The 24,746-nt window shown below is 50.7% G+C and overlaps 1 protein-coding gene across 5 annotated transcripts in view; it reads left to right on the top strand.

Moving 5' to 3' along the window:
* The window catches only part of LAMA5 (laminin subunit alpha 5), an 80,425-nt gene that overhangs the window by 29,814 nt on the left and 25,865 nt on the right, over positions 1-24,746 (top strand). For 4 of the 5 annotated variants that reach the window (XM_021416312.1, XM_021416314.1, XM_021416310.1 and 1 more), the window contains exons 3-23: positions 2,291-2,408; positions 4,484-4,602; positions 5,493-5,663; positions 5,816-5,913; positions 10,396-10,511; positions 11,368-11,486; positions 12,033-12,123; positions 12,567-12,701; positions 13,050-13,112; positions 14,389-14,529; positions 14,887-15,024; positions 15,445-15,579; positions 16,541-16,675; positions 18,209-18,346; positions 18,523-18,575; positions 18,777-18,876; positions 19,385-19,437; positions 19,833-19,938; positions 20,602-20,701; positions 20,939-21,095; positions 22,784-22,922. In XM_021416312.1, coding sequence (XP_021271987.1) covers positions 2,291-2,408; positions 4,484-4,602; positions 5,493-5,663; positions 5,816-5,913; positions 10,396-10,511; positions 11,368-11,486; positions 12,033-12,123; positions 12,567-12,701; positions 13,050-13,112; positions 14,389-14,529; positions 14,887-15,024; positions 15,445-15,579; positions 16,541-16,675; positions 18,209-18,346; positions 18,523-18,575; positions 18,777-18,876; positions 19,385-19,437; positions 19,833-19,938; positions 20,602-20,701; positions 20,939-21,095; positions 22,784-22,922 — 2,425 coding nt within the window. Of the gene's footprint in view, positions 1-2,290; positions 2,409-4,483; positions 4,603-5,492; positions 5,664-5,815; positions 5,914-10,395; positions 10,512-11,367; positions 11,487-12,032; positions 12,124-12,566; positions 12,702-13,049; positions 13,113-14,388; positions 14,530-14,886; positions 15,025-15,444; positions 15,580-16,540; positions 16,676-18,208; positions 18,347-18,522; positions 18,576-18,776; positions 18,877-19,384; positions 19,438-19,832; positions 19,939-20,601; positions 20,702-20,938; positions 21,096-22,783; positions 22,923-23,209; positions 23,340-24,746 lie in introns of all 5 variants that reach the window. The other variant, XM_021416313.1, reaches the window with a different exon arrangement.

The following is a 24,746-nucleotide window of genomic DNA, read 5'->3' as shown; positions in this document are numbered from 1 at the left end:
AGGTTTCTCAGCATATGCACTTGAAGCAGGCAATCTGCCTTTATTTTTTCCGCCAGGCTGTCATATTCTGCAAGATAAGGACGTGGGATGGGGAGGCAGGGGACTTACCAGATTTAGATATCAGATAGAAATCCCTCTGAATACGAGGATGCGTGTCCCATTCCAGGATGAGCTCCACTGCAGTCACAGGCTCCTGAATACTTTCTGTGCTCCAATTAGAAATGGTCCTAACCCTTCAGCGCTGGAAAGAAACGTGTGTACAATCTTGGCTGGTTTCTCTGTGTCCTCAAACTGCGGCCCTGGCTGGAATGAAATCCAGCCTAATGCTGTTGCAGTAACAGCATTTTGGGGTATGGAATGGAGGAGCAGTGTTTGGCTATGCGAGTGGGAGCAGGATAAGAATACCTGACCTGAGATCTCATGGCTGAGCCAGCCAGGAGCCAGAGGTTCTTGTTGTTGGCATTACCCCTCTCACACCAAGCCGTGAGCAGACCAGTCCGTTGGCTCTGCCAGTGCCTGAGACCACAACACCTGCAGGCATGCTGGAGCTGCAGCCAAGTCCATCCAGCGAAAGGCTCTGCCAGAATCCAGCAGGAGCATTCATTTACTCCCTGTAGAACGAAGCTGGAGGAGGATTTTAATGGAGGGAAGGTGTAACTTTGCTGGTTGGTGCTCAGCCCTGCTCCTGTGCCAAGAGGCAGATGTGAAGCTGTGAGAACTGGTCCTGCAGAGAAAGCAGCCGCCTGAGCTGAATCCTCCCCAGCTTCCCTAATAAAGAACAGCTCCAATGGGAGGGTAAGTGGGCAGTAAATACTGCTCCTCCAAAAAAGCTTAGTCTCATGCACCTTGACAATATGTAAGCAACAGAAGGGAATTGAAGGCAGCATTTAGGTCTGCTTATCTTCATTTTTTAGCAAGTTGAAAGGGATGTCTGTTTCCCCTTGCTTGGGCTCACCAGGCTTTTGGCGCCAGGAGCTGTGCTGGGTGACCACTTTGATTTCTTCATTCTGGGTCACACCAGTCCTTACCAGCCCCTGAGAGTGGCGAGAAATCAGTGGGTTTAAATGACTCCTCCTCGCCTCCTTTTTTCCCCTTGAAAAATCTCCTATGTGCAGTCAGGGCAATTTTGGAGGCTTGTTGTTATTAGTACTGGCCCTCTGTCTTGATGATGTGTGCAGGCACGTGTGCCTGGACATAGCTGGGGCACAGCTGCACGGGGATGGGCACAGGGCCATCCTTTTCTGTCCCTTGCAGATGTGTCCCTTTGGGTACCTGCTAATCCTTAGGGGGTACAAACTCATACACTACCAGCTTTGTGTGAGGAGGGACTACTGAGCTGTAAATCTCTGCTTTTCAGGCACTTAAACTCCCTTTTGGGTTGGTTTTGATGTTAGGAATTTTCTCTGATAAGAGAACTTTATTTGCCTTTAAATATCACTTTGTGACAGGATGATGGAGTGGGGATTCTTGGAGCGAGCCTGTGTCAGCCGGGGAGGGGAAATTCTGCTGGGGCTTTTGTTTTTCTCTAGCACTGACATTTTAGCTCTTTAAAGAGTACATTTATTTTATTCTTGGCAAGGGTGTGTGTGCACACATCGGCATCCAGACAGATGGGCGCAGCCCGGGGTTAGAGCTGTGCTGAAGCCAAGTGGGTCTCTTGCTCTCCTGTAACTGTGGCACCTGGGGAAGAGGAGCTGTGCTGGGCCTTTTTCATAGTCAGCTTCAAAACATGGGGTATGTGCATGAAGCAGGGCTGCAAGAGCCTTAAAATAAAGAAATATGTGGCACGATATGCATGGTGCACAGAGGATGATGCCGAGCTTCTGGCACGTGTTAACAGTTCAGTGTCAATTGTTACCCCAAGAACAGCTTGAAAGCCCCCAGAGCAGCTTTGTAGTGCTTAGCAGCTTTTTGTGACCACATTGTAAAGCTTGGTGGGGACCAGGCCTTTGCCTTGCCAAGCCAGGATGGGTTCCCCCCTCTGAGTATTGAGTTTGTAGGGCTGAGGCTAAGCCCGAGGAGCCGCCCAGCCTCCGAGCAGGGCCTGTAGCCACAAAGTCTGTACTTTGTTTGCATTCAGACCTGTGGGAGCTGAGCTCTGCAATCTGCCTCTCTCCAGCAGCCGGCCCGTATCTCAGTCCATTTAGATAGGGAGAATTTTGCTCCACAGGCTGCTTGCAAGCAGCAGGCCCTGCAGAGCAGCAGCTCCTTCCCTTGGCTCGGACCCCCCTCAGCAGTCCCTGGTGTCTGAAAGCGGCGTTTCACCTAACTCTGTGTTCCTCTCTTTCAGCTCTTCCACGTGGCGTATGTGCTGATCAAATTTGCGAATTCCCCTCGTCCTGACCTCTGGGTGCTGGAGCGATCTACCGACTTCGGCCTCACCTATGAGCCCTGGCAGTACTTTGCCTGTGAGTATGGCTGTGAGCTGAAGCTCAGCTGGGGGAAGTCATCGTGCTCCTCAGGACAGAACGGTTTTGCTCTCTGGGGCTGCATGTATTTATTAAAGCGTTGTCATCAGTGCCCACCCAAATCCCTGTGGATGCCAAAGCTGGCAGCAGCATCAGTGGTTGGGCATTGCTGTTCTCTCCTCTTTGCCGTCCCCTCTCTGTCTGCCCTTTACCATATCCAGACTGACATGTTTCAGCTCCTCCAGAAACAAACCAGCAGCTCGCAGCCAGGTGGCCGCTGTAACACAAAGTCTGGAGGCACAAAGCAGTCCCCTTTCCCTCACCAGAGATGAGGGACAGCCTGGGCACAGGGGGAACCGCTGTCCTGCTGCTGTGCAAGGTGGGATCAGGAAGAGAAGGCCGGGAAGGGAGACTGCCAAAACGCAGTCCCGTACATTAGAAATTCCTTCTTACCAATTCTCTGATTAAAACCTTCAGAAGCAGCTGATTCTCTGACTCTCCTGTCCCATGGGGTCTATAAGGCAGCCAGATTCTGCTACTGCTCCCCTCCCCAAACCAGCAGCACTAATTGGGAGAAGTTAAGATCTACAACCAGCCTTTAAAACCTGGCACAGAAGGACCTGGGAGTGCTCAGAGGCTGCCCCTCAGGGCTCATATTTCTGACTTGTCTGTCAGCCTGTGCCTCAGCTTTGCTAGCGTTTTCCCATGCAGGAAAGAGCTGCAGGCATTTTATGCGTTGTGCTGCCTTATGGCAGCTCCTCTCCAGCATGGAAGTTTTCTCCTCTGCAGTGCGCTAGTGGGGACCGCTGTCAAGTTGCCTGCTTTGCTTTTTTTCTTCTGCACTGAGAATTCTCTTCCGGTTTGGTCCTCCCCTGGGGCTCGTTGCAGTTATGTTAGCGTATGATCTGGAGCAGAGCAGGGAACTCTTGCTCTGTATGCTCGTTCCTGCTTGTAGAGGCACCACTGCAGCATATGGAGCTCTTCCCTCCTGCAACATCGAGCCCTACCTAAGGCAACCCCCCTTGGGAAGTGAGATGTAGTGACATAGCCTAGTGGAAAATTCCTGTGGAAATAAAGAGGTGACTGGTCCGATCCACGCCAGGTTCACTAGCACAGCAAGTCCTTTGTGGAGGTTTACTTTTGGCTTGGAGAACTTTGTAGGTAGTCTAAAAAAAACACTGTTCTCTTCACTAGGACAGTTATGAGCAGTTACAGAAACGTAAGCACCCCCCAGAGCCACCTGTGAGCTGTGCCCTGGGTGCCACCAGCTCGAGCCTTGCTCCTGGTGGGACAGGTTTGGCCACCCTGCTCCTGCCAGCCCTGCTGCTGGGAGCTCGGGCTGAGCTCTCCCTGGGGAGGGAAGGAATGGCTGTTGTGGGAAGCGTCTGCCAGAGCAGCTGATGGGACCGTGGTAATGCAAATCCTCCGTGGCTGGGAAGCCCCACGCCTTCCGTGGCCACCGAAGGAGAAATGGGGAGAGATTCATGGGAGCGTTTGTTTGCGTGAAGGGTTCCCCACGCAGCGTTACAAATGGGGACAGGTCAAGAAATGTGCCCAGTTCCAGCAGAGCCCTGCCTGCCCCAGCTTGGCATGCTGTGTGTTTCATCTCACTGTGCTGGGCAGTGCCCTCATGGAGGGGAAGGCTCTGACCTCATCTGCACTTGGGATGGGCTTCCCCAGTCTGCTGTTTCCTTAAAGCACAGCTGGCTTGGGGGCCGGACACCAGCACTGAAACATTCCCACACCATCTTCCTGTGGGTGCAGTTCAGCGCCTGTGTTGCCAAAGCAGTGCTTTGTGGAGCAGGGCTGCAATGCTGGAGATGAGGTCAAGGCAGAAGAGCCTTTGTTCCAGACTCTTCAGAAGATGCCTATTACTCTTAGAGTGACTCCCTGCTTTCTTAGCAGTGAAGCACGTGTGTTAGCAATGAGAGAGTTGATGCAAAGCAATCTTTACCTAGTAAATGCTTAACAAAGAGTATATACCCGTCTCTCCTGTTGGCCAGCATGGAGAAATCAATACAAGGCTCTGAATTGTTCCTTTCATCTTACTGCTTTCATCTGTGGTTGATAAACAGCTTCAAAGAGGGACTGCATTGAGAAGTTCGGACTGCAGACCGTGGATCGCATCACCAAGGATGACCATGCTATCTGCACTACTGAGTACTCCCGAATTGTGCCTTTAGAAAATGGGGAGGTGAGCCATTGCATGTTTTCATCTCTGGGGCAGATGAAATCCCAGGGTTTCTGTGTCTGGAAATAAAAAAAAAAAAAGCTTGTTAGATGACTGGGCATTCAAACGGATAGAAGAGCCTCTTAGAAGACAGTGGGCAATTCTTCCCTGTATTCCTGCTGGGATGGGTTATGGCTGTGCCACCAGGCTGGTGGAAGCAGTGTTCCTGTTGCTTGTTTCCTTTCATACTTATGTTTACATGGGGCACCTGCCCTCAGCCCAGCTAACCCAAAGAAGCGGCAGAAAGCGTCAGTGACCCGTGAGCATTTCTCTTTAATGTAAGAAATGTAAGTCAAGCGGGAGGCTTTTGAGGAGGACAGCTAAGAGCTGGAGAAAATAGAAAGGGCTCGATACTATAAACTTGCAAACTAGGGAGTGCTACAGTTAACATCCATTCTCCTATATAAGAGCAGGTAATAAGCAGGAACAGGCAGATCGGAGCAGGTGCTTGCATTGGACAGAGAGCTCAGAGATGCCCTCTCTGGGGAGAGGGCAGCAGGCCCTGTATGAGCAGTGGCATGAGGGAGAGAGCCTTGCTATGTTCCGTGCTAGAGGTTTGCTTAGGGAACAGACTTCTGGGGCTGAATTTTTTTGGCCATTGTTTAGTTGTGTACGAGGGCAACAGATTTCCAGTTCTGTTATTTTTTCAGTGACTGCAGATGGTCTCATTAAATGGTTCCCTCTTGACTTTTGGATGATGCTTAAACCACTCAGTTTTAAAACAAATAAGGCCAGAGAGGAATTGATTCAGTTGTCTTGAAAGAGAGTGAAGATTGGGTTCAGCTGAGGGAGACATAAACTTCCCCCCGTATCAGAGGATGATGCCGATTTGTCTCCCCTCCTCACATTCACAGATTGTCGTCTCTCTGGTAAATGGGCGCCCAGGAGCCATGAACTTCTCCTACTCTCCTCTCCTACGGAATTTCACAAAGGCCACCAACATCAGACTGCGCTTCCTGCAGACAAACACTCTGCTCGGGCACCTGATGGGCAAAGCTTTGAGGGATCCTACGGTGACCAGGAGGGTAAGGCAGGACTGGATACCTCCTGATGAGATGGAAGTGTTTGAGGACTGACACATTATTGTACTGAATAAAGTCCTGCTGAATCTTGAGTAGGGCAATCATGGAGCTTATTCATAAAGACACTAACAGACAACTTCTTTTGTGCTCTCCAGTATTACTACAGCATCAAAGATATCAGCATTGGAGGGCGCTGTGTCTGCCACGGCCATGCAGATGTCTGCGATGCCAAAGACCCCAGTGACCCTTACAGGTATGTTTTTCAACATAACAGCTCTGTATAAAAGCATTTGAATTGTTGTGCTAAGAATGGATCATACCAGTGTGAGCTGAGTCCTGTCCTGAGCTCCTAATTGTGGCAGTACTGTTGCTCTTGGCTCTGCCCTGGGAACAAACTAGAAGCTAGTTCAGCCAAAGCAGCAAAACTGAAACCTATTTTGTCAGGCTATCTTTCAGACAGATCAGCTCCCTGGTGTGGTTTCCCTGTACACAACTCTGCCTTCCCCATGGGGAAAGAGTGCTGCCATGGGAAGGTGGGTACACAAAGTCAGTGCTGTTGTTGAACCCTTTATGTATATATATATTATATATATATATATGTTCCTTAAAGCCCAGGATTGGTTTCTGAACTTATTCTGAGGAGTTTCTTGCTTCCCATGTGGCTTCTTAAGAAGTGGGGCAATGCTCCATGAATGGATGGTCTCCCAGGAAACCAGAGACTGCTGTCCAGTTCTTCTCATAAGAACCATAGATCGGTTATGTATGTAACTAAACAAATACTCTTTGCAAGAGCATGCAAAACAATTTCATATTTTGGCTCATGGGACTCTTCCCATCCGCCTCAGCAATTTGAAATACCAAAGAGCTGCTTCAGACCATGAAAGTGTTGCTTCTTAGCCATCTGTTTACATCCTGAATGTTGCCTTTATGAAAGGGATGGGTAGATTCAGCTGGATGAGAGGAGCTTGTATTACTTTCTCATAAGGATCATGTAGAGCTTTTGGATCTTCTAAAATAACGTTCTGGTGAGGCCCAGCCAAGATTAAAAGCTACTAAGTGTTAAAACAAAGATGTATTGAAAAGCAAGTCTGCGTCAGTGTGCTTAACTCCTTGACAAAGGAAACTTCATCAGTATTTGAGTGCACAGTTCCTTGTTTTTCTTTTAGACTTTTGTGTAGCCAGCTGCACTGTGCACACATGTACCAGAGCAAAAGGACTTCGTGGTGCAAAGTGATTTTTTTAGCCTAGAAATGCCCTGATGTTGATGCCTTCCAGGAAGGGAGGAGAAATTTGTTGGGAACCTTTTTCAGTGCCACTTGATCTGATGACTCTCTCTGCCTCCCGGAATCCATCTCTTCCACTCCCATTTGGATGCATTTGGTATCTTTGCTCTTGACCCCAAACTGTGCTCTAAAGTTGCAGCACATGTTCGTAAGCAGCTGTTGCATTTCACTCAGAGCAGATTGCATTTGCCTAGAGGAGAAAACATCTCGGGTGCTTTGTACGGTCAGCATGTAACATCTGTAAGGCCTTTTGGGAGACGTCAGGACAAAGATGCTGGTTAAACAGAAAAACTTCTCAGGGTGGTACTGCGCCCTGTTAGCACGACCAGAAGCACAGAGCCGTCAGTGGAAATGTGCAACACCTGCCATAACCCTGCATGACAAGAGGCATCACAGAGGCAGCTGAGGCTCAGGACACACCATCCCTTTGTGTCACTGACTTCAGCTGTCAGGACTGCATCACTCATCCAGAAATCAGCGCAACCCGTCTGAGCAGGAGGTGACACGTGTCCCCCCGCACGCGTCCTGCCTCTTCAGACACTGACATGACAGTAAGAGGGCAAGGAAATGCAGTAGGAGATGAGGAATGTGAGTTGGCCCAGCACTATTAAAAACCCCAGTTATGTCTCAGTCTGTCTGGGAGGTCTCTTCCTTTTATTTTAACTTCACTCTTCAGCACATGCCTGGTTTTTGTGTTGCCCGGAGAAGCGGGATGAGCACTTTGGTGGAGGTGAGGTGAGCTGGAAATCTTGGCAAAGATTTTAGGACGTGATGGAGCACGTTTGTGTGCCGACTTCCTGGCCATAAATGATAATGTTTATCCAGCTTCTCTGAAGTGCCAAGTTACGGAGGCAGTGCTTCCAGACACATTGTGTTGGCAGCAGGTCTGGTCCCAGTGTGTGTGTGTGTGTGTGTGTGTGTGTGCAAGGACCCACGCTGCAGGGACAGCGACAGACTCCTCTAAGTCCTTTGTGCCTCAGTTTGCACTAAGCTCAAATGAGCTGAATTTAGCAGAGGGAAGCCGAGTTTTCCTGGGCTGAAGGTGAACACCCGCAGGATGAGGCACAAACCTTTCTCCTGGCAGACTGCGAGCAGTGAGATAGGCATCAGCAAGGACTCAGCATGTTGCAAACAGAGAGCCCAGGCAGGAGTTGTGCATTAGCATGCAGCTGCTTTGGAATGCTTTCCCCCGATGGATTCTGAATGCTAGAAAAATGCTGGAAAGAGCAAATTCCCATTTTGAAAGGGAAGCACCAGGTGTGCTGGCACCTTTGTGCAGCCTGCAGGTCCCTTTGAAGGTGGCAGGTACAATCAGAAGCAGTTAGAGAAAGGGGCATTTCCTTCCTCGTTGCACTATTCTGATGTCCTGGCTGAGTCCAGATCCTGCAGCACTTATGTGCCACTCTCAGCTGTGACACAGTTACTCACTGGAAAACTGTTTATACTGTCTGCTATTGAGCATCAGTCCCAGTGGAAGGCTGTGGTTTTATATTTATGGCAGGATGGCCAGGAAATACGTGTGCTATGTGAATGCAGCCGCTCCCTCTTCTTCCTTGTATATATTCAATCAACGAAACATGTAAATATTGTAGCTTATGAACATTTGTCCATAATTCATTAGCAGCATGGACTCGGCACAAGGTGCAGTAAAGCTGCCGTGATAGATGAGCTCTTTGAGAGGTCATTGCTAACTCTGAACAGCAGAGACTAAATAAATGGTTTCTTCTCCATCCGAAGCGTGCGTAGTCATTGAGGGCCATCTTTGTGCACTCTGGGAACTGAACCAATGCTTTTCAAACATCTCAGATGTTAAAGAGCTGGGCTGTGTGGCTGGAGCCATGTCCTCCAGCCAGGGAGATGGCACTGTTCAGCAGGATTTAAGTTCCTTGACTCAGTGACTGTCTTCTTTAACACGTATGTATTGTGGGGTTAGTCGTGATCTCCAGCTGCTGCCATGGAAAAAAAAACAAACAAAAACATAAAAAAACGTTTTATTGGAGGTGTTGGGTGGTGGTCAGCCAGGTGAGAGGTCTGTTGGGGGGTTTGTAACAGAGGCATGGCCAAGGTTGGTCTTCCAATGGGGATCCTTGCAAAACAAGGGAAGAAGAAATTGAATGTTTCAGAGCCACGTAGGCTCCAGCCAGCCCCTCAGGGTCTTGGTTTGCAGCCTGGACTCTCCTGGCTGCAGCCCAGTGCATGGATGTGGGTAAGGACAGGGCATCGTGAGACTGCAGCTGCACGCTTCATGGCATCTGCATGGAGAGGGCTGCCCGTGTGGCTGGGAGCAGAGCCAAGACCTCCTGCCTCAGCCTCTCAGGCTGAAGCAAATGTTCTGGAGTGTAGATCCTGCCCATGTTTCCCAAACTTTCTTGTCATACTATATTTCATTAAAATGAATTCATTTGTCCTGTGCTGCTGCCTCTGGCTAGCTATTGACTGTACACACACTTGCGTCTCAGTTCTTAAAAATACACATAGGTGGAAATCACAGCACTCACAACTCACTGCAGCCATCAGGAAGCATGTCTGCACCTCTGCATTTCACCCAGAATGACTGCTCCATTTGTGTCTAATGTTTAAAAAAAAAAACTTTTATTTTTAAACACTGCTTTTGAATCGGAGGAGGGAGAGATGGGAGTGGCAGGCAAGCCCGGAGGGGAAATGAGTAATTGCACAGATAAAAGCTGGAACATGCTGTATTATCCATAAGTCTAATACAACAGAAAGCATTTGTCTTGGATGGGGATCGCCTTCTGCTAAGTGGAAGTTTTGTGGGTGATGTCACTGATGTTAATGAATCACCGCTGTGGTCGAGCAGGACGAGCTCCATCGCTGAGTTCCATCGCTGAGTTCCATCGCTGTGCCGCCGAGGTTTCTCGCCTGGCGCTGGGGAAGCCGCTGTTTGCCCAGCAAAGCTCTACCCTACTGCCAGAGAGCAGGAGGTGCCGCACACAGCGAGCGTGCTAAAAGCCCCAGTTCACATTTCATGGGGACCTTCCTCTCTGCAAGCCCAGGTACACCTGGAGGAGCAGGCGGGCTGCATGTGGCCCTGTCCCTCTGCAGCTCAGGGCTGTCGTTTAACCCTTTCCTGCCAGCCCTGCACGGTGGCACAGACATCTCCCTGTCCCCACACCATGCAGTTCCTTCATGTGCTGGTTTGCTTCAGCTCAGGTTCCTCCCGCTACCCCCTCTATCCGCCCCATGTTTGTCTATAGAGCAGATCCAGCAGTGGCACACTGATATGTTCTATTCCTCGTCTGCTACATAAAAGGGAAGCGATAAGGGAGGAGGAGAAGAAAGGGAGGTGGTGACACTGAAGAGAAATGATGTTTGGCTCGGGGGGGGGGGGGGGGGGGGGAAGCGAAATTGAAAATGAGGGAAAATGTTTTAGAAACCCTTTTTTCCAGGACGTTTGGAGAACAAACCCCGTGCCTTGTTCCTCTCCCCTGCAGGCTGCAGTGTGACTGCCAGCACAACACCTGCGGCGGGTCCTGTGACCGCTGCTGCCCTGGCTTCAACCAGTTCCCGTGGAAACCTGCCACTGCCGACAGTGCCAACGAATGCCAGCGTAAGTCGGGTTGGGTTTGGCCGCCTTCTTGCCAGCTGTTTTGCAGAGCACAGCCTGCCCATGCTTGATATTGCAGTGCAGGGAAGTCTTTCACCCAAGCGGCGTGCTGGGTGATGTGCAGCTCATTGGCACAGCTGCAGCATGGCTTACACGGCGGTTAATTCTGTTTAGTCGAGGCTCGCCCTCAGATCTGTACAGGGCTATGATTCTCATCACATTTCAGTTCCTCCTGCATGTCCAAGGGTTCATGCAGGCGAGTCCCATTGCTCAATTCTGTCTCCGAGATGAATTGCACTTGGGTCTGTTTACATACAGGACATCTTTATTTGTCCGGAGAAACCTTTGGTAAACGCCGACGCTGGAATTTGTGCCGTTGTGGGAATGCGGAGTGCAGAGTGTAGCTGCACCGCATGATCTTGTAGAAAGGCAGGGCAGCACGGGAGGGCTGGGTCCCATTGCTGTGGGCTTATAGACAGCACCCCCACCTCGTGTTGAACCTCACAGGTGGGATAAAAGAAGCAAGAATGTTGCCCTCTAAACCAGACTACTGGAGGCCCCAGCGCTGGGTAATTTCTCTTTCTCGTCTCTACACGCCTGCACATACTTTTGTCCTGGTTTTGTGCCTGCTATGTTTTTTTCAGTTTTAAACTCAGCCTTGTGACAGAGCTGCTTCTTCTGTGCTTTTGGGCTCCAAGGCTTGGGTGATCCCCCAGATGCATTCAGGCGATGTTCCTCATTGAAATGTAACCCGTACGATGTCAAACCCACCAGGAGGAGTTAATATCTTGAGATCCAGCAGGGGACAGAAGGGCCTCCATGAGCTGGTGACTTAGCTAAAACCTCTCTGTGTTTTCAGCTTGCAATTGCAATGGCCATGCCTACGACTGCTACTACGACCCAGAGGTGGATCGTCACAAAGCCAGCAAAAGTCGCGAGGACAAGTTTGAAGGAGGAGGTGTTTGCATTGACTGTCAGGTAGGACGGTGCTAGAAGAGGCTGTTGCAGACCCTTGTGCTTGTTTCTGCAGTCACGCCTGCAGTTCAGCCTCACTGGCAGCTCTGTCCCCCCCACCCTCTGTTATCTTAATTAGGGTCTCTCCCTGGAAATCTGGTCTGTTTGCTGTAGGGGAAAGGAGTATGCTCCAGTAATAAGAACTGCACACTTGGGCTTCTAGCCACGCCCTAGGCAGTAATATTTTAGCTGTACCACCTTGCTGGGGAAAGCAAATCACTCCCATCCTCCTAGCCCAAAGCACTCAGGACGTTTTATCATCTGAAGCAAGCAGAATGGGCTTGAGGTTGGATAGGAACCTGGAACTCAAGCTGGAGTTATGGGAGGACACAGAGTTTACACAGGAAATACTTTGCTTTCAAATCAGTGTATGGAATTTTGAGCAGATTTAGGTCTTCTATGTGCTCCCAAGTCGTTCCCTCTGGACCCTGTTAGTAAATCTGACAGATAAGCATGAACCCATTCCTGCAGGCAGAGGAACTGATGCTCCTCTCACCCTCTGTCTTCCAGCATCACACCACTGGTGTTAACTGTGAGAGATGTATCCCAGGATACTACCGGTCCCCTGACCACCCAATCGACTCTCCATACATCTGCTATCGTGAGTGTGATTTCCTCTGCAGGTTATAGACACCCTCCTGCACTTGGTGACCCTGGGATGGGTGTAGGTGATCTCCAGGCAGCAGTGGGTTGTGTCTGTCCCAGGGAGCCCAGCTTGGTCTGGTGGCTGGGACTGGCGTTGTTCTACCCTGCATCCTTCCCCTGAGCCTTCGAATGCCATCACTGCATCTCCAGGGGACCTGGGGACTCCTGCAGAAACAAGTCAGGGTTGTGCTGCTTTCCCTGGGACCCCGCAGTGTGACAAGGATGGTGGCAGCAATTCCTCTAAGCCAGACTTGTTCTGAAGAGGCAAAATCCCACTTCTTATTTTTGGAGAGAATTTGCAGAATTTGTGGAGCCTCTTCCGGAGACTCTGCACTGTAGCAATGCCCCTGTTGTGCTTGTGGCAAAGACCGGTGACAACCAGTGCCGTCCCCTCTGCAGGCTGCAACTGCAAGTCCGACTTCACCGATGGCACTTGTGAGGACCTCACCGGCCGCTGTTACTGCAAACCCAATTACACCGGGGAGCACTGCGATGCCTGTGCCGAGGGATACCTGGACTTCCCCCACTGCTACCGTACGTACAGCCAGCGAGGCCATGCGGTGGCCAGGTGCAGGACCTCTTAGACTCAACAGGTGCAGGAACGGTCAGAGCTCTGTTTGGGGCTGCTCTCTCTCTTTATCCCATGCCACACTGGCACTCCTGTCCCAGGAGTGGTTCCCACAGGTGTGGATGGGGCCGGGCTTGGTCTGGGTTGAGATGGAAGCGGAGGGTCAGTGGGAACTTCCCATTTGTCTGACGTCTGATCTCCCACTTTCTGTGCAGGAGGGAAAAAGACATCTTTCAGGAGCCCAGGTTAACAATGGCTGTAACTGATTTTTGGTGTGGTGTGGTGACCTGTGCAATGTCTCTTTCTCCACGCAGCTGTTCCAGCCTTTGCTTATAACGATACTGGAGAACAAGTGCTCCCTGCAGGACAGATAATAAGTAAGCACTGCAATTTTCCTTGCTGCTTTGGCAATCACCCTGCTATCATCATGCCCCCTAAAGCAAGATCAAGTCTTCAGCTTTCAGGGCTTGTACGTTGTAAGAGACAACCCTGACACACAGTGGTTCTGAGAAAGGAGGCAGCTGAGGGGAAGGGGAAAGTGAGCTTTATGATCCCCTTACTGGAGACAGGGAAACTCAGAGCATGATCGTGTGTTTTCTTCTGACATTCAAACCATGTGGGAACGTCCCTTCTGGCCTCACTATAAGCAATGCCCTAAGATCATGGAGGGGCTGTGGCTGAGCTGGAGTTCAAGCCGTATTCTCCCTGACCTCAGCCTTTGGGTTTTGATACAGGCCTGTCCTGCCCTGCATGCTGCGCACTCTCTGTGGGCTGGAAGGCGCAGTGGGTCTGTGCTGACAGCCCCTCTGCACAGAGCCACGAGCAGCATTGCTGCAAGCGTCTGGGAAGCGTGCGCAGACGGCTGCTCGCTCCGTGTTGCTTTCTGTGCTGTTTGGAATTCTCAGCCATGCTCCACTCCTCCTCCCTCCTCTCTGACAATCACCCCTCTCAGCTGATCCCTTTCTTTGTCCTTTTTCTTCTCTTTTCCCACTGTGTCCTCTCCTGTCTCATGCTCCCTGGTGTGCTCCAGATAACCTTTTCCTTCCTTCTGATATTTTAATCTCCATATCTTCCAGGCAGGTTTTTCTTTCCTGAGCTGGAATTTCTCACTTCCCTTCTCATTTCCCTGCCTCCCCCTCCCTTTTCTTGCTGGACAAGTTTTGCTCTTCCCTCCCCCAGCCCATCACCCATGCTGTTGCTGAGTTGGATGAGGGCCCTAACAGGGAGAAGGGCTCAGATTCAGCAGGAAAAGAGCCAAAGCCCCACCCTTGGTAGCTGAAATCCGTGGTAATTTGTGCACAGCTCTTGGGCAGTGCTGCACCAAATCAGCCCTGAATGAGCTGTGCAGTCAGCATTTATCTGCTCTGTGCATTGCCCTGCTGCCAGACCAGCACCTTGCACACTGTGATGCTGAGGTTTCCCAGCCATCCTGCAACCCCATGATCCAGCTGTGCTGCTCGCCTGAGCAGGCTTTGGTTAAAACATTTGCATCTGATATGAAGGTTATTAGGAGGCAGCCCCGTGAGCTGTTGCCTTGCATGGCCACCCATTCTCTGTCCTTATGGATCTCTGCCAAGCAACAGAGATCAACTGACAGCCAATATCAACTTTTGTCCTCTTCACGTTGTTGCCTGTTTTGTGTCCCCTCTCCAGACTGCGACTGCTATGCCGGTGGGACAGAAGGCAATGCCTGCCGCAAGGACCCTCGTGTGGGGATGTGCGTGTGCAAACCCAACTTCCAGGGGACACACTGCGACCAGTGCACTCCAGGCCACTATGGACCCCTCTGCCAGCGTGAGTGACTCAGGGTTAGAGGCCTCACGCCTCCCCCTGCTCACCTCCCTGCTTCTCCCCACCCTCCGCTCGCTCTGCAGAGAGGAATTCTCCAGCCTCACTTCCAAGTGACAAATTCCCAGGACTTTTGCTGGTATTTTCCACCCAGCCGTGACCCTCTAGTGTCCTCCCAGCCCTGGGGGGCTGTTGAGAAATTCCATATGGATATGAGCTCTGGGCTGGGCATGCTTGCTGTCAGCTCTGTCCCTTGTGGTTTCTCCAGTTTCCAGCCTAGAGGAAGCAGCAGTTTGGTTCCTTTCTTAGGAGGGGAAGACACTAAGAAGCTGTTTATTTACTAGTGCCCTTCTTGCTTTCCAGCCTGCCAGTGCTCCGGCCCCGGTCAGTACGATGGCACCTGTGACAGCGAGACAGGACAGTGCCTGTGTCGAACGGGATTTGAAGGGCAGTCGTGCGATCAGTGCGCTCCTGGCTACTTCAACTACCCCCTGTGTCAGCGTGCGTATCTGTCCTCCCCAGGGCTGGGTGGGTTCCATGAATGGAGAAGCATGCAGCAGATCCTTTCGTGCTGGCAGAAACTGTCTAAAGATTATCTCTGCCTTGCTTACAGATACTTCACTGGAGAAGAGATGCTCAAAGATGGGCACAATTCAAGGGTGGCACAGTTTCAGTCAGTGTGAGAGCGGCAGTGAGCATTTGCCAGCTGTAGGGCAGATATTACAGCAAAGCCAGGGTCTTCTAGTAGGGTTTTGGAGGAAGACCGGAAAGTGGTTTTGTGGGCATTTTGGAGGACATGCAAAAATGGGCGGAGATCAACAGCTTGAACGCTTATGTGTCTGTTCAAGAGGCTCAGCAAAAGCCCTGTTGTACCACAAGCTTTGCTCCTGGTACACAGCAGATGTTTTCCCTCTGTTGCAGTGTGTGGCTGCAGTGCTGTTGGGACGCTGCCTGGAGGCTGCGACTCCTCCGGGAGGTGTTTCTGCAGGGCCGAGTTCGCAGGGCCACGGTGCGAGCAGTGCAGCGCCGGGCACCACTCCTACCCCCACTGCTACGGTAAGGGCCCGCTGCAGCAGCAGAGGGATGGGGATGGCCTCGTGTCAGGGTGCTCTGTCTCCACAAAACATCTGTCAGGGGAGGTTGTTGCTGCAATTGAAGGAGTACAAGCTGGGGCCGTGCTGGTAAGGCGGCTGAGGACCACATCTGGTGGTTTCCTCATAGGGATGTGCAGCTGAATGCGGAAGAGGGAAATCCTCCCAGCTCCCTGCTCAATGTGTGTCGGCTGTAAAAGTTGCCCGAGTGTGCCTCAAGTTATGGTTATTCACTAGGGATGTTTTAATGAGCATTCGCACTCAGTTCCTGCTTGTCTGTCGCGTTCCCCAAAACGTGCCGTTTTTCAGAGAATGCTGATACTTCTCAAAATCAAAACTTATGTGCTTTGCACTAAGAATTTGGCAGGCTTGTTCTGGAGGTCATGGATCATGCCAAAGCCTGGAGAAAAAAACAATTTTTATTGGTCATACTTCCTCGTCACAACCCAGCTGTGACCAAATGTCCCAGCTTATACCTTCTTGTCTCTCTTTAGTCCATGGCTCTCCAGCCTTTTGGCTTGCTTGGGCTGCACTGGGTGAAGAGGAATTGTCTGAGGCCACTTATAAAACATGTAATATAGTTAATGAATATAAGTAACAAAACTTTTTTTTTTTAAGATTTTTAATTAAAACATTAAAAAAAGAGGGCAACAAAAACATAAAACTGATGGGTTGGACACATGCTTTAGTGCATTAACTTGCTAAAGGAGCATTGAATAAGCTCTCTCTCATTGAATGCTGCCTCTCAGGGCCATTTTCCTGGTATGGCTGTGACTCTAGATGAAAGTATTCCTCATCTCCCTGCGGAATTAAGAAATGAGTTCGCTTTTGATATAAATAACTAATCCCTGTGGGACTGACTGACCATTCAGACCAGCAGTGCTTGGCCATGGTTCAGGTGTTTCATCAGAGTGCTGCTCTTCCAGCTTGCTCCTGTGACTCCCGGGGTGCGGTGGACAACAACTGCAGCCCAGCTGGACAGTGCCAATGCCATGTGAATTTTGCAGGGCACACTTGCAACCAGTGTGCCCTAGGATTCTATGGGTACCCCAGCTGCACACGTGAGTAACCACCCTTGTGAGAGGATTTTAGGGGAGGAAGGGGAATAGCTGCTGTTACTGGCTTAGTAATGGTTTCCTGTTCCATAATCTATCTCCAAGGGTTATGTATGAATATAACCGGCTCTTGCAGCAGGATTCAATTCTCTAGTGCACAGTTCACCTGGCTATTTCATCTGATAGGCATGCTCTGTAATGAGTAAACATCTCTAAGGAATGCTTCCCCAGAGGCTGTGCAGTTTTGCCTCTCCAAGCTAGTTGTCACTAACAGCAGGAGCTCGGGTCTGTCTGGTTGGTTGGAAATAAAACGCAGCCTGGATAGATGGCCTCTGAAAGAGACCTACAGATAATGAATAGGAGACTAGCTGTGGTTCAGACTCCCTCTCTGAAAGATCAGGATTCGGGATTTCATGTCAGCCCCAGATTCAAGGAGGGAGCTTTGCAGCGACTCCCTTGGGCACCGCATTGCTCCTGGGGCAGAGCTGCTGGTGCCACGGCTGTGCCCTGGGTACTCCGGATGGCTCTCTCCAGCTCTGGGCAGTGTCCCCATCTCCCTCCTGTTGGCAGCCTGACTGAAAGCCAGATGTATTCTTATGTCTCCCAGCAAGAATTTACTGCTCATTAAAAAATAATCTGTGATACCATTTCCCTGAAGCAACAAAAGAGCATCGTCACCCTCTTGCACCATACTAAATGTAGATGCCTGAGCCTCAGCCAGCTGGCAGAGCACTCCTTGCAACTGCTGATGCCGGCAGTATGCGTTTGAAGAGGCTGGAGGCATGGCTGAAATGGTCTCGTAGGAATTCAGTAGTCCTTTTTTTTTTTTTTTTTTCTCTCCTAAGGCACTATCCAGATTGCAGAGCTGTAGAGGAATCATGGCAGGGAAAGAAGAGGAGAACCTGGCTTTTTTTTAAATCTGTTGTTTAATTAACAGCGTTTTGCTGTACCCATGCCCCCCTTGGCCTCAGAGCAAAGAATTGAGGAGTGCTGGCTGTGCCAGGAGAGCAGGGGCAGCTCCCCAGCAGCTCGCTGACCTTTTATGCGATAGGACAGCAGGATCTCTACGTGGTTTGCAGGAGGCAGGTTGTGCAGGAAGCACAGAGCCATCGCCCTGCCCTTGCCTCCAGCAGTGCCATGGCCATGCATGGTCCTGTGCTGCAGACCTGCTGCCCACGTGCTTCATGGCTGAGTATTGCTCCTAGGAGTCTGGGTGCAAATGAGCTTTTGTAGATCTGTCATTGTCTGCTGATCTTTTTGGAATGAGATCACACGTTCCCCTTTCTCCCCCCACCACGGAAAAACACATAGAGGTACATGAATGGCTCCGATAAAAAATGTGAAAACATTGTTTTTCTTAAAAGATAACTTTTTTTTAACTAGATCAAAGAATGAATGCGTTTGTTATTTATAACCTGCTTTTGACTACTTTGGTGATGGTGAAGGTCAGGCAGACAAAAGAGGTTGCTGGTGGGAAGCCTTGAATGCGGGAGTCTCTGTGCCCTGCAGGCCCATCAACTCCTCTCCCCTCTTTTGCAGCCTGCCAGTGCTCCAGGGAGGGCTCTCTGCACAGCACATGCGACCAGGAGACTGGGCAGTGCAGCTGCCGGCCCAAAGTGATGGGGCTGCGTTGTGACAGCTGCGTGCCGGGCGCCTATGGATTTCCACACTGTGAAGGTAGCAGCCCCTTCTCCTCCTGGGGCAGGGACTCTGGGGTCCTGGGCATGGTGTGGTGCTGGTAAATGGGATGTCATTCCCTAACGGCTGTATCAAGGAGGAAATAACCACTTTGAGGAACAGCTAGGATATGAGTTGTCTCGTTGTAAATCCCTCCTTGTGCATCTCTTTTCTAGTGGGCTCCTGTAACCCAGCTGGGTTAGTGACTGCAGATCCCTCGCTGGCCCCGGTGAGTATCAGATGATCCTGCCCAACCTCTGCAGGCCTTTTTTTTTTTTTTTTTGCATGATCCCCCTTTTTCTCATTTGGGCCAAATTATTCCTGAAGCACAGTTCAGGAAACAGCCGTTGCTCGCTCTAGGGTAGCAGACACTATGTTCAGCCACTGTTTTGCAAATTCTCACTTGCTCTTTTCTCCTTCCTTTCTCCAGGGCTCCTGTGCATGTCGGGCATATGTTGAAGGCCCAGCTTGTGACAGATGCAAGCCCTTGTACTGGAACCTGACTCCAGACAACCCTTATGGCTGCACGAGTAAGGAAATGGCAAATGCCCAGCCCCAAAAAGTCCCTTCTGTGCTATAATGGTACAAGATTCAAACCCAAGCTAGTGGGGACCACCACTGTTGGATGAAAGTGATGCCTTTCCGTCCTTCTTACCATGAGATATGTCAAAGCTGGAGGTATCTGAAACACCTCTTAGAGAGGAAAAAGGCTACAGCCTGGAGATTTTTGCTTGGAGTGGAGCACAGAGCTCATGCAATGAGTTGTGCCATTCTCAGCCCTCCCTGCAGACTTTGCACGCTTAGATTTTCATGGCCCAATGTGCAGAAAAGTCAAATGTCTTTGACAGTTGTATCTGCAATGGAAACTGTCCGAAATGAAAAGTGAGCCCTTGTGCAGTGCTACTCTCTATTTGACCAGCTCCCAGGTCCTATTATTCCAGGCAATGTCCTATGATATGGTGGGTAATGTCACTTGTCAGGCTTCTTCTCAGGTGCTGAGCGTTCTTCTGACTTTCTTGTTCATTTCCCCCTCTCCAGGCTGCAAGTGTGAAACCAAGGGCACCATCAGCGGAATTGCAGAGTGTCAGCAGGTGGGTTTGCTCCTCTCTGCCTCCAGGCACCTCTGAATCCATGCTGTTCTGGGAGTGTTTCAGCTCTGTCTCTCCCAGCAGCTGCTGGAGACTCCCATCCTGACGCTGAACTCTCAAAGGTCACACCACAATCTGTGCTTGCGTGACAACATAGACCTGTCATAAATTAGGCACCTAAATATTTCTGGGTCTGGCCCAGGATGCCTGGATTTTTATTTGCCTGCGTTTTTGGGCAGTTGCACTTATCTGGCCCTTATCTGGCCCACCCACACACAGGAAGCATGAAACTCTCAATGTTCCTCTAGCACCTCTGTCTGGGACCCACATAGATGAGTAATGGCTCAGCCATGACGAGCAATGAGAGGGAATCAGCTCCCATCCCTGCTCTCTCCTAGGGCAATGGGCAGTGTTTCTGCAAACCGAACACCTGTGGCCAGTTCTGCTCAGTGTGCAAAGATGGCTACTTCAGTTTGGAGAACGCAAATTACTTCGGCTGCCAAGGTGAGTCCCCTTCTGACGTGTTGGGTGAAGGAGGGGGGCACAAGGGCTGGTCCTGGAGCAAGCGTCTGCATACCTCAACTGACTGGTGGCCTTGGAGAGAAGGAGCAGATGTCCCACCTCTTGCTTTTCAGCATACCGTGACCTAGAACATGTGCTGGATCTTACTGTGTATCTGGAGACCCAAATTCACGCTTTTACCACTGGTGGACAAAGGTCCGTAAGGCTGGAGGATGAGAGCCCAGTGGTCATGTCCTCACAGCTGTACCCCTTCCTCCTGTTGGGAGCAGGTGGACGTGGACACGTGGGGTTGGCTGCTCTCCATCATGACCATGGGAGGAGGGGAAGGAGGAGATCCGGCCGCCATCGGCCAGCCCACACGGTCCCGGAAGGGCTGGGAAGAGGGAACAAGGCCGCTGCGCTGCGGCACCCAGCCATGAGGGCTTGCAGGCCTTGTTCTTCCCGCAGCCGTCGGCCGTCTGCAAATAGCTCGGCGCTGAGGTGGAAGAGGAGCTGGTCCAAGTGGGGCCGGGGCCAATATGAAAACGGATACAATGGAATAAAAATAGTGGCCCTGGCCTCCCCACCCGCTGGGGTGCGCCTTTGATTGGGGACCAGGAGCTCGTTAGCGTGGCGGGAATGTAAACAGGCACTTCCTGCCCACAGGCTGCCGCTGCGACGTCGGCGGGTCGCTGGGGCCGTCCTGCGAGGAGCGGAGCGGAGCCTGCCGCTGCCGGCAGAACACGCGTGGGCCCACCTGCACTCAGTAAGCTGCACCTTGGGGTCCTGCCTCCCCCCCATCCCCCTGGGCTGGTGTCCTACATGGGGACCCGGTTGTCTGAGTGGTAGCCATGTGTTGGCCGAAGTGTCCTCCTGCCTGCAATGCGGTCATGAAGTGTCTGAAACTAGCACCTCAAAAGGCTAAAAGTGCTGGGGGGTGAGTTGGGTGAGTCGAGAGCCTTTCCCTCTGGATAAAAGTAACAGTGCTCCTTCTCTCCCCCAGACCTGTGCGGGACCATTATTTCCCTGACCTTCACCACCTGAAATTTGAGCTGGAGGAAGGGACCACACCGGCCGGCCGGGCTGTGCGCTTCGGCTACAACCCGCTGGAGTTCGAGGGCTTCAGCTGGCGAGGATACGCACAGATGTCCTCCATCCAGGTATGCTGGGTGGCTCTGTCCCAGCCCAGCTCCCACTAGGGAGGACGCAGCCAGCAGAAAGCTGATGTGGTTTTGGCACACATTTGTTACCCCAAGTGCTTCTCAAAGACACGTGACAGCCAACATAAACAGCACAGTGTATATATAGCCTGTTTGTGGAGATATTTCCTGTAGTCCTGGGGACGGCATAGACTGATGAGGGGAAAGATCCTAAACTTGGAGTCCCCTGACATCCTAATCCTGTTAGACAAAGGTGGTCTCTTGGTGATTGCTTACAGGGATGTCTGTAAACACTGTCTCAGGGTTTCCTTGTGGCTGTTTCATCTGACTCTTCTCTTTCTTGCAACTTTCCGCGCAACCTTCTCACCCTTTTCCAAAAATAAAGTAGAATCTTCTTTGCTGCCACATTCAGCTTAGACCTCAGCCTCGGCTCTTGCTGATAGATGGGTTGCCATAACTATGATTTACACTAACCTGGAATTGTCTAAGCCCCAGAGATGAAGCTGTTTCATCTGTTGACTCTTTTATTTCTCGTTGGATTCTTCTTCTGCATGGCATCTGCTGAAGTGTCACCTGTGTGTGTGTTTGGGGATGGAGTGCAGGGCAGTCATTCTCTGGCAGTCTTGTCCCATGTAAGGTTCCTTATTCTGGTGTGTGTACTTTCAGTTTTCTTCACTTTTTTCACACTTAAGTGAAATAACAGAGGGCCCAAAAGTGTTAACTCTTTTCCATTGAATTTGTACCTAGGAGCTAGGCAACAAACTACTATAGGTTCCCTTGAGAAAACCCCAGCCTTAAAGTTTAAGAATGGTGCTCATGCTGAAGCTCTTGGCTTTGTTTTGCATCCAGTATTGGCACCAAGATAGAAACAGGCCTTGATAGAAGGGCAAGCTCATGGCTTCCTGCTGGTAGATCTCTCCTGTAGTTTGCTCTCTCCAAGGTCTTTCCAGTTTGCTCTCCTGTGGGTGTATAACTGTAGCTCCCAGGAACACAACCCTCCTTAGGAGTCTCCCCAGGCATGCCTCCTGCTTTCCACCATAAGCAAAGGGTATTCAAGCGGGTGTTCAGATCTCTTTAAAATGAATGGGACCTAAAGCATCTATTTAACTCAGGTCTTCCCAAACGGTATCCAGACAGGTGGAGGACTGACACATGCTCAGTGGCACATTCTCTTGGCACCAGTGGTTCTTAGCCTTGCAGTTTCCTGGGGATGAGGAATGAACTCCATTTGCAGCCTTCTCTGCAAGCATCTTAGCAGCGATGTAGAAGCTCAAGAGCAGTGGCTTCAGCATTTCCTACCTGCTAGCTGGTTATGTCACAAAGCCCAAAAGCAATATGTAGATAAGAAAAGCAAGGATTTCTTAGAACCTCTCCTCTGACTTGGCATGTGTACCAGGCTAGCCGAATGACCCTGCTATGGCAGAGAACATTCCAGATGTGGTTAGAGGCTTCCCACCCTTTCCCACAGGCAGCTTGCTCGCTCTGTGGGCAGCCCTGGAGGGGGATGGCATTGTGAGGTGCCCATGCTGGGGCTGTGCAGTAGGGCCAGGGTGCTTGTCTTCTCCTTGCGCTGTGGCATGTCGCTTTGGGAGCAGTGAGCCAAGCGGCTGCGCTTGGGCTGGTGGCTGTCAGCGGTGGAGGTAATTGAAGGTGTGCTCTGCTTCTCTCCCCTTTCTCTCTCCCACCAGCCCAAGGTAGTGGTGACTCTCAATGTGACCTCCCCCGACCTCTTCCGCCTCGTCTTCCGCTACGTCAGCCGGGGGTCCGCCAGTGTTGAAGGGAGGGTCTCGGTCGTTGAGGAAGGAAAGTTTAATATTTGTGGCAACTGTAAGTGCATTTTTCACTTCTAGACTAACTCAGAGCATCCCACGCTGTGACACTGCTCCTCTGCCCCTTCTCCTGTCCCAGGTGTGACCGTCCCAGGTGTGCCCATCCTGAGTGTGCCCATCCCAGGTGGCTGGCCAGTGCCATGCCATGGGATGGTGGGGAGGGGGAAGAGAGGCAGGCAGGCAGGCAGGTAGGCAGGTGGGTGAGGCTCCCCTGCAGAGCAGGTGAGCGGCCAGGAGCTGGCCTCCCAGTGACGTGTGCCCCATGTGCTTTTTTGCTTTTTGCAGAATAAAATCAGAGTCACTGTAAACGTGAAGGAGGCAGAGCTCTATCTGTTCCATGTCATCCTGAGGTATATTAATTCAGGAGGGGCCACTGTATATGGCAAAATTACAGCTTATCAGCCACGAAGGAGAGGTAAGGATCCCAGACTGCTCTGCTCCCCTGCACCATCGCCACCTCCTCCCCATCCCAGGCAACCTTCTACATCATTTTTTCCAGAAGACACTTCCATATGGCTTTACCTATTAGCCCTGCCCTTCCAACTCAAAGGCTGATTTGATCCTATAGCCTCCTTTATTTAACACAGCAGTAGCAAGCTGGTCTCCAGTTCCGGGGCTACACATTGAGGAATGTTGTCAGCCAGACTATTGTTGGATAAGGCTGCTGTACAACTACATACAGTCTCTCCAGAGTCACCTCAGTGCCCCAGGCAGGACTGAGCTGAGTTTCCACAGAACCAGAATCAGCCAAGTGCTGGCAACGGGATCCAAACTTTGGCAACTGGACATAGTTTTATTTTGCAGTTACTCTCATGTGGCAAGCCTGTCCTTGCTTTGTGCATCTCCTAAACCAGGCTGCTGGCTTCACAGGCTTTGGAAGTGACTTTAAATTGCACGTTATACGGGCAGTGCACTCCAGTGATTAGTTTCTTACCAAGACACAGGCTGCTGAAGAGGAAGAAGAGCCAGTAAAGATGGCTAGAGACCTGGGCATCAATTATTTTGGGAATGACTGTGAGCAGGATTGCGTGGGTACAGACCTGAAGCCATGCAGGTGCCCTAGATACAGCTGCCTGATTGATTTTGCCCCTCTGACAGCTGTGCAGTCACATTGTCCTGCTGTACTTGCACTGTATGATGTTGTCGACATCAGCTAATTAATTTATCAGGATGTGAAGTTCTCTCCTCTGTCTTGAGTTGACACAGAAGATGTTTTGCCTTTGATATGACATGCGAGGTTTGAAATGCCAAGATATTATTTTTCTACCTTTTTTTTTTTTTTTTTTTTTGGGAGGGGAAAAATAGCTGGTAATTTTAAGGCCAGCTATATTACACAGCAGAAAGCCAAGAGAAGCATGAATGAAGCTCATGCTTGAGGATCCCACTGAAGGTCAGGAAGTATTTGATCCTTCCTATCCAGCAGCAGAGGTTATTTGCTTCATAATGTGCTTGCCTCCTTGCTCAGAAGCAGCGTTTGATTTTTTTAGTGTTGAAAGGCAAACTGCCAGACTGGTACACCAGCTAAAGGATACAGGAGACCAGCTTCCTTCATAGGCCAAATTGGCTTCAGAAATGCTGGGCCACCTTCTGCCTGGGTGGAATGGGCAAGTGGTAAAGGACAAGCAGCCTGGAAAGAAGATAAAAGGTCATATTTGACCATTTAATCTCTCCCTGCTTGAAGAAGATGAGCAAGATGTGACTTGTCAAAATGGAAGCCTGTTCCAAACATATGGTTTACTGGCCAATTTTTCCCACTCCACCTCCACAACCCATCTGAGTTTGAGTTGTATAATCTCTCAAAGGAGTCATCTCAAACTTCAGC

This window comes from Numida meleagris, chromosome 19, assembly GCF_002078875.1.
Source record: "Numida meleagris isolate 19003 breed g44 Domestic line chromosome 19, NumMel1.0, whole genome shotgun sequence".
NCBI lineage: Eukaryota > Metazoa > Chordata > Aves > Galliformes > Numididae > Numida > Numida meleagris.
This window is presented reverse-complemented; position numbering and strand designations above follow the sequence as displayed.